The following is an 11962-nucleotide window of genomic DNA, read 5'->3' on the forward strand; positions in this document are numbered from 1 at the left end:
AATCTAGAACTATCAAGCGAATTTGAACCTGAGCCAATCCGCATCATAAGAAAAAAACAGCAGTTCTCATATGAAGCAAGAGATGAACCTATCCAGGACCCCAAGCAGAATTTCAAGGTGAACTTCTATTTTGCTGTTATAGACACAGCAATTCACTCAGTTTCAGAACGATTTGAACAAATTTCACACCTTGAATCTGTGTTCGGCTTTCTTTACGATATCCATTCTCTAAGGGACAAGTCAACACAACAACTAATGGATATGTGCCAGAAGACGGAGTCTGCTTTGCAGGGAAAAGATTCTAAGGATATAGATGCTCAAGATTTATGTAATGAATTGAAGGTCATTGCAAGAAGACTCGAAAAAAGCTGTTGGCCTCTGAACGTACTAAAGGATATTTGTGAACAGAAACAGGTAGACAGTTTTCCAAATACCTATGTTGCTCTTCGGATACTCATGACTCTACCTGTTAGTGTTGCTAGTGGAGAACGAAGCTTCTCAAAACTTAAATTAATAAAGACATAGTTAAGATCCACAATATCACAAGAGAGACTTTCTGGACTAGCCACTCTTTCAATTGAGCATGACATTGCTCAAAGACTATGTGTAAAGGAACTGATAACAGATTTTGCAAAGCAAAAAGCTCGCAAAGTTAATTTCTAAGAAAGACAAATTGTCATTGCAAAGGTTTATTTTTAGTTCATGTGCAGTTGCTTTTCATTTTCATGTCAGCAAATAGATAAAGTGTTATGGATCTTGATGATAAATAATAAGTTTTATTATGAGAATAAAAACATACTTTTTTTTATACTTTTATGTATATAGATATTGTACATTAGTTTTATTACAATTAGCTTCAAACTGATGTGTACAGGAATGTTAATAAAACGTCACATCATTCACATGTCTGCTATACAGAGGGGAAATGAGATGTACTACTTACATGTTTATTAATATTGCAATAAAAATGCACCATAGTCATGTTTTTCTCTTCCAAGCTTGTGTGCATAAAAATTCAAGATGGGTGGGAGGGTGGGGGGCGACACCACCAGTTTGCCTAGGGCGTCAGATGTCCTAGGACCGGCACTGATTTTCTGACTTAGCGTTTCGTAATGTGAGTCACATATCTGTGGGCAGTAGTATTCTCTGTGATGTCCAATGCATCTTCATGACCTCCGAGTGAGAATTGTCTTTGTAGTGTGTCATTAATGGCATGGATCTCTTAATTTCGACTTGGAAAGGTAATGGTAAACTATTTTTCCCTGTATTCATATACCACTGGTTGTTGGAATCGGCGATGTTCGGAACCAAGTGGTACATATCATTGTTGAGAAGTGTAATTTCAATTCTTCCACGGACATCGAGGTGAATAGATGGATACAAGTCACACTTTCAGTTGGACATATTGCTGGTTAGTGCAATACTTTTGGATTCGACATTCATTTATTACAGATAAAACCCATAACCTAATACTTCAACTAGAATTAGTATCCTGAATCTGTTGCATGTTTCTGTGATGGGTTAGCCATCTTAACCCTGAATAAGTATACTCAATCTATTTTTCTTTCTCATGTAGTGACCGAGAGCTAGTACCTTGAGAGTGTCGCCCAGGATGAGGCGCTTATCATCTTTCTCGCATAATGCCACTTTATTGGAGTCGTGTAGGTTTCATAACGCTTATTCTGGATCACGTTTATCGGGCGATTGAACACCACACCCTTAAAGTGGGTTTCTTCTGATCTCATATAGCCAGAGATTGCTTAATAACTTTCACCTTCTTCTCTTCCTCCTCACTGCCTAACATCTGAAGGGCATACAGCTTCATTCTCAAACCAACGGATTTCACTACTGGTTTCGCAGCTGTCTCATCCTTCAATTTTACCAACAATTTTTTATTCTTGTCAGAGAAGAGGCTTTGATCTGCGGTACAGATGGAGATGTCAAAGAGGTCTAATCGCTACTCCATGTCCCTATACAAGTTACCCATTTGCACGTGGTAGCATAGGGAACCCGTAACTTTGAGTAAGATCTGTGCTCTTTCACCATAGACATTTTTCATGTATCCATAATGCACATCATACACAAAAGTCTTGCTCATCTCCAAGATGGAAATGCCTAAGTAATTCGGTTTAACGAACATCAGCTTCGTCTTGTTCCTATGGATTGCTATCATGTTCTCTCTGAAAATGTTAAAGCCCTTGAAGCTGCTTTGCTAACGTGTTTCCATGCTCGTGCTGGCCTTTTTCACCAGTTCTATCTCTACCCGATCCTTTTCTTTCTCCAAGGTCTTACCAAAGACTGAGTCATTCATATGCTTGTAGAAGCCTTTTTCGAAGGAATTCCTAGCTGCTTCTCGTGTTTGTGTAATTAGCCCGATATAAGACTTCATCCATGGATTCTGATCAAATTCTAACATTCGGTGTAATTTCTTTAGTACAGGTCCTAACTCAAGGCACTCCTTTACAGCTTTATAGTGAAGAATACAGTTCTTCTTGTCACCTATATTTGGAACAGGCTTATTAAATCTACTCAGTTCGATCTTCTCTGCTGCCAGGGGATAGTTGTTGTGGCAGTCGTGTAAGGTCTGGGGATACTGTATGTCCCACCTATACTATGTTACCCTTTTCTGAATCATTGGAAGTATGGTCTATATTGTCTCTCTCTTCCACTCCCAAGTTGCTCTTGGATCGGTATTGAGACAGTGCCCAGCCAAAGAGATTATTAGCATCATATTAGTCAATAAAGCAACAAAACTTTGTCGGACCATATTCATCCACAACTAGATGATTAACCTTAGTGTAACTGTGGGTGAAGGAACTAATGCCTCCTAGAATCTCCTTCTCCATCACAAGGGGCATGTCAGGGTATCCCACGACAGCCCCAGTGAGGTGGAATAATGTGCGGGATCCAGCCCGTACATCTTTATGCAAATATCTCTGAACTTCTCAACCATTTCAGGTATACTCACTTATGTTTAATAATACTCAACTTAATCCTGCATCATCCTTGAACATGCTTGGGGTTTCATTTGCTCTTGACTTGTCTTGTAAAGATCATATTACATCTCTTGTAAAATCTGCTTCCAAGCGATTGGGTGTGCTAAGCCGACTCCATTCCTTCTTTGCCCCTGCACAATTGTTGACTCTATACAGGGGTTTTATCCGCCCCTGTGTGGAGTACAACTCTCATGTGTGGGAAGGCTCCTCACATACAGCTCTTCTCAATAGGGAAGTCAAAGGCTTTTCGTCTCATTAACTCTCCCCCTCTTACTGACTCCCTTCAACCTCTGTCTCTTTGCCGCAATGTTGCATCGTTATCTCTTTTCCATCGCTACTTCAATGGTCACTGTTCCTCTGAACTGTCTGCATGCATTCCTCCACTTCTACGACGGGCGCGTATCACCCGTCTAGCAGCAAACTCTCACCCCTTTTCTGTCCAACTCTCTAATGCAAGAGTTAACCGTTACTCCCAGTCCTTCATTTATGCAACAGGTTAACTCTGGAACTGTCTCCCTCTGTCTGTATTTCCTCCTTCCTATGATGTCCAGTCTTTCAAACGCAGTGTGTCCAGGCATTGTTTTTCTCTTGGCAGGAACAGTTTTGTGGGCTCATGGCCTTTGGTTCCTTCTTCCTCACATAAAAAAAAAGTAACAAAGCATCTGTTATCAGATACAGCATGTTGTATTAATCAACGTCGTACACTGGAATGTCTTCCACATCGTGCTCGTAGTTTTCACTGGAGATATCTTCACTGTTGAGAGTGCTATGAAATTCCTCTTTCAGAGGTATGTGCTCCACCTGAAACTTCTCATCATCCTTCCAGTCGTAGTGGTATACACCTTTTCGTTGCATGAGCTTGAGCTCCTGCTGTCTTTGACTATTTTGGGAAGTACATTAACAGCATCTTATGATTTTCATCGCTGAGGATGAAGACTAGTTTTGCAAGGAATGAGGACATGAACCTCAGGCTGTCGATAAACCTTAATTCCTCTGTCCCAGCAGTCTTCTGTCTAAATCTTATATAAGCTCTCATCCATCTTTGGCACAGCTTTCATTTCACCCACCATCTGCTCTCGGTGAATATGTGGGCATCGTACTTGCAGAGGTAGTGTATGACAACAGGAATGAACTTTAGATTTCTAATCTTCAAGCTGCATCTGCAATGAGCAGCTCCTCCAGTGAGATGGTTATGGTGTCTCACTATGATGTCCAGTCTTTCAAACGCAGTGTGTCCAGGCATTATTTTTCTCTTGGCAGGAACAGTTTTGTGGGCTCATGGCCTTTGGTTCCTTCTTCCTCACTTAAAAAAAAGTAACAAAGCATCTGTTATCAGATACAGCATGTTGTATTAATCAACGTCGTACACTGGAATGCTCTTCCACATCGTGCTCGTAGTTTTCACTGGAGATATCTTCACTGTTGAGAGTGCTATGAAATTCCTCTTTCAGAGGTATGTGCTCCACCTGAAACTTCTCATCATCCTTCCAGTCGTAGTGGTATACACCTTTTCGTTGCATGAGCTTGAGCTCCTGCTGTCTTTGACTATTTTGGGAAGTACTTTATCAGCATCTTATGATTTTCATCGCTGAGGATGAAGACTAGTTTTGCAAGGAATGAGGACATGAACCTCAGGCTGTCGATAAACCTTAATTCCTCTGTCCCAGCAGTCTTCTGTCTAAATCTTATATAGCTCTCATCCATCTTTGGCACAGCTTTCATTTCACCCACCATCTGCTCTCGGTGAATATGTGGGCATCGTACTTGCAGAGGTAGTGTATGACAACAGGAATGAACTTTAGATTTCTAATCTTCAAGCTGCATCTGCAATGAGCAGCTCCTCCAGTGAGATGGTTATGGTGTCTCACCATATCCTCTTTCTCACATAATTCATCACTGGAGATGTACCACTTGGTTACTTCCCACTGACTGATCAACTCATCTTCGGTTAATTAATTCACAGATCCTCCTACACTCTCAGGTGAGGTAGTCCCAAAATGTTTTGGAGGCATCAGCTATATGGCAGGTCTGAAGTTTGGAGTGTGCATCACCTCCACTGTAAGCCACATGATAGCACGATTTATTCAGTTGATGCACGTGCACGTCCATGATGAAAGGCTTCTTTGGTTTAGGCCGGACTGGGTGATGTTTTGTTTAGGGTTCCTTAAAGTCAACATACATAACGAATGGATGGTGAATTTGTGTATTATGGTTTTGGTATTTTACTGTGGCTTCACCTAAATCCAGCATCACAGGTATATGAACTATTCAGTTAAATTTTTGTCTCTCTAGTAATCCTGCTTATAAAGTCTGTGCTTCATATATATATATATATATATATATATATATATATATATATATATATATACACGAAAAGAATTTTCATGTGTTTCTTCTTTTCAAGCTTAGCGACTCTGAGTGGGTAAAATATTTCATCATCTAAATCGTACACATTATACACATATATTGTTTTGACTTTCAAATCTACCAGTGTGTATTATCTCAACCTGGAAGGATATGATGCTCCAACTGCATTTATTTCCTTCTTCTAGCAACTTCCTTGAAATCCTTTGACAGGTTATCATAATCAAGACACTGTGCATGGGCAGTGCACCACTGAATGCACTGTTGATCATTATTTTGCAAGTCAATGAGTTTATAGTCATAGTTCTGATACTTTGAGGGTGTTGGAATGTATGCCTACGTTTTCATAAGTTCATGACGAGTAACTGTGATGTCGACCCCGAGGAGCTTACTTTCAATCCATCCTGACCCTTCATGAGTGAACAACATTAGTATCTCATCAATCTTCTGGGTCATGCTTGTGATCTCTGCCTCGAGCTGATAATGGTATGTTATCCATCATTAAACCAGATTATTACCCATCCGCGACCCGGAGGGGCTCGGGAACGGGTATTGTTTTCACTCGGCTTCTCTGTCTGTCTATCTGTCTGTTAACAACTTTGCACGAAAACTACTGGTGCGATCTTGACTAAAATTACCAGGATGATGGGCTATGACCTTTTGATTACCCGATTAAAATTTGGGCCAAACTGGGCCAAGGCCTAAGCTGTCGGGCCAAAAAAAAAATAAATAAATAAAAAATAGGGACGGGTAAAAGTCGTCTGCCACCATAACTCCTTTCTAAGTCGTCATTTCGACATGAAACAAATATGCATCCTATAACATGTCCCATAACAGGGCCACCCTCCAGTTAGCAGTAAGGGAATCAGTGACAGGTGGGTTGGGCCTATAATTTCAAATGGGCATGAAATCGTCAATTTTCACCCGATTTACTCCAAATTTGATATGTGACAACTTTGACTAGATATCCTGTTGTGTTTATACGTCAGCACTAAAATGACTGCCGGGGGTGGGTTTGCTTTGCCTTAGCATCACTTCTTGTTATAATATCTCTCCGTTTAATGCCATCTTATACAACTGGGGGTGGAAGCAGATGAAGAACTTCAAGTATTTCCAACATTGTTCTTTCCCTAGACGGATAATTCCCACCATCATACTTCTAGTGGTAAACACCAGTGGATATACTGCTTTAATTTGTCATAACAGTGTGACATATTGCGTCATGAATAACAAGCCGCCTTAAAAAAAAGTCACTGCTGATGTCTCTTAGTTTTCTGGTGAGATTTTAGACAGTTGACTCTCAGTCTGCACAACTTACATTCCTGCTGGACCTTGTCAGTATTATAGTAGTTAGGACCAAGGAGAATATTGCTAGTATTCTTCTGCTGCTTTACCGTTTATGCATGGGCTTTGAGGTGCTTGACAGTACTCGCATAGATGTTACAGGCGGCAGGCTCGTAGTCAAGGAGGGCGACGGGGGCGACTTCCCCCCTAGACCTCCAAGTTCCACCTGGCTATTACTGTTTGAAAACAAATAATAATCTGTTTGGAGGCCCATTATTTCTTGGAAAAAATTTACCCACTATTTTGGGAATATTTTGAGTAAATTGGTTTAATATATTTAAATTAATTAGGATTTATGAAAAAATACACAGGATACAGATATCTACCTTTTTTTTTTTTTTTTTTTTTTTTGCTATGCAGCTAAAGATTTTAAAGAAATTTTAGTTGAAACAGTGTTTTAAAGTCGTATATTCACATAAATGCTTACACAAGAGTATAATTCACACTGAACTCGTATAAACTGTAATTATATGGACGGTAGAGATAAATGTTGCTCAGTTTTTTAACCATTCGAAAGTTAATAACATAGACGTTCCACTAAATGAAGTTCACCCCAAATTAAATTTCCTTGTTACAAGCCGGGACCGTCATTGTGTTACTTATTTAAGGAAAAAGTACTTTAGGGCTAAACACCCGAAGTCTTCTCTGGGCAGCTTTGTGGTTCCAGCTACCAATTTTTTGTTTTTTTTTAACCTCTTAAGGATGGGCATGTCGGAGGCGGTCCGTGCACCTCTATCTATCTATCTATTGCCAGATGCATCAATCCCGTTTGGGGTGGCCACAAACAAATCGCCTCCAAGTTGCCCTGTCCCCCTCCATTTCACTGCCCTGCTCCCAACCCACACACCCCTCTCTCATATACCTCTCCACCCCATCCCTCCATCTCATCCTCGGCCTCCCCCTCCCTCTTCCCCCCTCCACCTCACTCACATACACTCTCTTCGTCAGTCTTTCACCCTCCATCCTCTCCACATGGCCAAACCACCTCAGTGTGTTCCTCATAACGCTTCCTATCACATCCACATCCACACCACAACGCTTCTTTATATCTTCATTCGTCCGCCTGTCTCTCCATGTGACTCCACAGGCTCCTCTTAAATAACTCATTTCCACTGCTCTCACTCTTGACTTGTGTCCTTCCAACAACGTCCAAGCTTCACTTCCAAACGTTAGAGTTGGTATCACAATACTGTCATGTAGTAACTTTTTCACTTCCATGCTCACTTCCCTGTTTCTTATCACTTCTTTCAAAGAACCAGCAACCTTTCTTTCATGCTGTACCCTTTCAAGCACTTCACCCTCCAAACCTCCATCCTTACTCATCACACTACCCAAGTACTTAAACGTACTCACATTTTCCAATTCCTCACCATCCAACCTCGCTGTACATTCACTGACTTCACCTCTCTCAAAGACCATCACTTTACTCTTCCCTACATTCACCTTTAGATTCCGTTTCTTGCACACTCTCCCAAACTCATCCACCATGCCTTGCAGCTCCCCTTCGTCTTCACTCAACAACACAGTATCATCTGCAAACAACAGTACAGGGAGTCTCCAAACACTATCCTCTCTCACCAGGGCCACTCCAACATCCACTACCCTACCTTGTACCTCTTTTATTACCCCATCCATGTACAGATTGAACAACCATGGAGACATGACACATCCCTGTTTCAACCCAACCTCCAAAGAGAAAAATTCACTTAGTTCACCATCCACACGCACTGCAGCCTTAGCACCATCATACATACTCTTCACAGCATTCAACAACTTCCCATCTACTCCATATATTCTTAATACATTCCACAATCCTTGTCTATCCACCCTGTCATATGCTTTCTCCAAATCCATGAAAGCCGCATACAACTTATTTCCCTTCTCTAGAAACTTTTCCACTAAAGATCTAAGAATGAATATCTGATCTACACAACCTCTTCCCTTCCTAAAGCCTACCTGTTCTTCTCCAACTAATTCCTCTGTTCTTTCTCTAACTCTGTCCTACCATACACTTTTCCTATTGTACTAAGAAGACAAATGCCCCCATGATTACCACACACTTCTTTTTCCCCTTTTCCTTTGTACAAGGGAATAATTATACCTGACTTCCAATCCTCCGGGACTCTACCTTCCTCCCAGGCCAATCTGCACATCTTCCACATCCATTCTACTACTATCTCTCCCCCATGCTTCAGCATTTCACCACACACTCCATCAATTCCTGGGGCTTTCCCCAATTTAACTTTCTTCATTGCTTCCACAACTTCTATCCTACTGATTTCTTCCTGTCTTCTCACCTCCCTCCTTCTCCCAGCCATTCCCCAGCCACTTATACTCGCATTACTTCCATCCTGTATGTTCAACAATTCCGCGTGCACCTCACGTGGGGATATTCGCGTTCCGACAGACTTTTTAAAATCATTTGCCAGAAATCAGTTATTAGTCCTAGAATATTATAATTAAATATGCATATGGCACATAGCTTCTGCTTTCCCGTGGGATGTTTGTTGAGCCTTCGTCGACTACCGTAGGACTTGTGGAGACTTCTGAATTTGGGTGACGAAGTTTCCACTTTACACTTCCCGACACTCTGTAATATGGTTACCACAGCCTGATAGTATAACTACAAACACTATTCTATGAATCTCAAGTAGTTTGGAATCCATACTCCAAAAAAAAAAAAAAAAAAAAAACTGTGAAAGCAATGTAAATTACGAGCGCATACGAGCTTTCCTCCCGTGCTGGTTCCCCGATGGTATTCTGAGGCGGATCTGTCATTTATTATTTATAAACACACTCACACTTTATATTCCTAGTACTTTATTACACTTATTTATATATACAATATTTATCTATAAGTTTCTTTCAGTACTAGTAGTTTATTTTCACTCCAGGCATTCGCTTTCTCGTGTATACTAGCTTAGAGAGCGAAGCTGTCACTTTCATTTTCATTACTTTCACTTTTACTTTCATTACTCCTAGTATATATACTCATATTCTTATATTACTACTTTACAATATTTATCTATAAGTTTCTTTCAGTACTAGTAGTTTATTTTCACTCCAGGCATTCACTTTCTCGTGTATACTAGCATAGAGAGCGAAGCTGTCACTTTCATTTTCATTACTTTCACTTTCACTTTCACTTTCATTACTCCTAGTATGTATACTTGTATTCTTATATTACTACTTATTTACATTTCTATTCACATTCTCTATTTCATTTACATTATTTATATTTCTATTTTACTTACACTTTTATGCACTGTCACTTGCAGTAACTTATAAAACTATTTTCCACTGTTCAGTTATATTTACATTCATTGCTTTCACTTGCTGTTTACACATAATTTACATTTTCACTTGCACTGTTTTAGAGACCAGAAAGATCGTAGTCACTGTCCATCATTATCATTGAAAAATTAGCTAGTTCACGTTCCACAGCAGAGTCACTTAGCCTTTACCCCTTTCCACACGAGCTTTAGTTGGAGTAGAGGTCACAGGGACCTTTGCATAGGGCTAAAAAGCAGTGGAATTGGACAGGCGCGAATTCGACATGGTTTCATCTTGAAAGACGAGAGTAAACTGACTGCTGGGTCTAGACCCTCTAGGGGCAGTGAAGGGTTGCCAACATCAGCGTGGTGACAGCTGCTAATATATACGCTATGAAATGATTGGCAGAAAATCTAGACAATACATAATAAATTAGGTAGTTTCAGGTGAATGTAAATATCACTTAGGCTTCTCCCTTCCTTTCTTATATATATTTTTATTATGAGAACATACAGCATATTTCAAGGGGAAATAAACAGGGAAAATTAGCGAACGAGTGCACATGGGGTGTTGCCAGGTGATAATTAGCCAATTCCAGATGCATGGCATTATCAATTACCTTTTTCCTTTTTTATATATATTATTTTGTATGAGAATAAGGCATAGGGCTCATTCCAATGGATGAAATGAGTGGAAAAATCTGGGCAAGATTTGCCTAGCTCTGTGCAGCTGGGGCAGGCGGGAGGAGAGGGTAATGGAGAGGAGATAGGGAGGGGAGTCAAGAATGGGGAGAAATGGCTAAATTGTCAACAGTGGATGAGAGAACAGATGACAGTAGCAGCACTGACTATTGTTAGACACTGGCAGTACTGACAGACGATACAAGTGACCACTTCAAAGCCCGGGCGAATTCAAAATAACACAGAATCGCAAAAGTGTCGCCCTGCGGTACGATCCATTGCACCAGAGAGTCACGAAAGTGATGCCCCGCGGTTAAAGGGGTTAATCACTGAATTTTTTACTTTCCCTCTCTCAATAGACTCTAAATGGCTTGCTTTTTGTAACATCGAAGGTCAAGGAAACCTGGCAAGATCAAATTAGATTATTTTTTAACTTACCATAGTCCAACCCTCAGCTTGGGAAACAGCACTGTAACTAAATCCTGGAAATTTATCTCTTAAGAGATGCATTTTTCATTATGGGATGGTGGTGTCTTTACTACAGTAAGGCTATTGATTACCATGTATATCTGACACTTTTTCCCAAAGTCATTCAGCCTCTTTCATCTTCCTGGCACTGTATGGTATAATTTTGGATATACACTACAACAATCCACACAACATCTATCTATCTAACCATATACCTAGGCTGCTTCCCCCAAGGAAAGGGAGGTAGCCGAGACAGGACGACACACTCCCCATTTACTCATCCATTCAAACACATTCATTCGCATCTTAGCCCCAAAGGGAAGAACGGACAGATCTTCACCGCACCACACCGCACAAGGGTCAACTGCGCAATGCAATCAGTGACATCCGCAGCAGGGCCCGACAGCAGAGCTGGTTTACCTCTGCCACATCATAAGAGACTCATCCTCTTACCTGCACCTGACCTGAAATAGCTTATCAGACCAAATGCAGGAGAATATCCCCTCAGGGCTGCGTCATCACTTATTCATTCACAATTTCTCTCCATTTATTTCTGTCACGCACAGCCACTCTTCCTTGCTCAACAGACATCCCTCTTGCATCCAGCACTCACTTCACACTGTCCATCCATCCTGTTTGTGGTCTTCCTCTCAGCCTTACACCTCTCAGATCAGATCTAGTTATCTTTTTCACCAATCGCTCATTATCCATTCTCTCCACATGCCCAAACCATCGCAACACCCTCTGCTCAACTCTACCAGCCATCTCCCCGAACAACTCCAGTTCTCCTTCGCACTTCATCATTCCTCACTCGATCCATATGCGTCACTCCACACA

General features: G+C 40.9%; 1 protein-coding gene across 1 annotated transcript in view; it reads left to right on the forward strand.

The window, feature by feature from the left end:
• LOC145403301 (uncharacterized) overlaps positions 1 to 1590 on the forward strand; it is a 2413-nt gene extending 823 nt beyond the window's left edge. Inside the window, exons 2-3 of the mRNA XM_080275104.1 lie at positions 1 to 328; positions 1577 to 1590. The exon at positions 1 to 328 is cut by the window's left edge and continues 257 nt beyond it. Coding sequence (XP_080131230.1) covers positions 1 to 328; positions 1577 to 1590 — 342 coding nt within the window. The remainder of the gene's footprint in view (positions 329 to 1576) is intronic.
• Positions 1591 to 11962: the final 10372 nt, after the last annotated feature.

This window comes from Coenobita brevimanus, chromosome 60, assembly GCF_032717465.1.
Source record: "Coenobita brevimanus isolate Jiangsu-jjx chromosome 60, ASM3271746v2, whole genome shotgun sequence".
NCBI classification, from domain to species: Eukaryota; Metazoa; Arthropoda; class Malacostraca; order Decapoda; family Coenobitidae; genus Coenobita; species Coenobita brevimanus.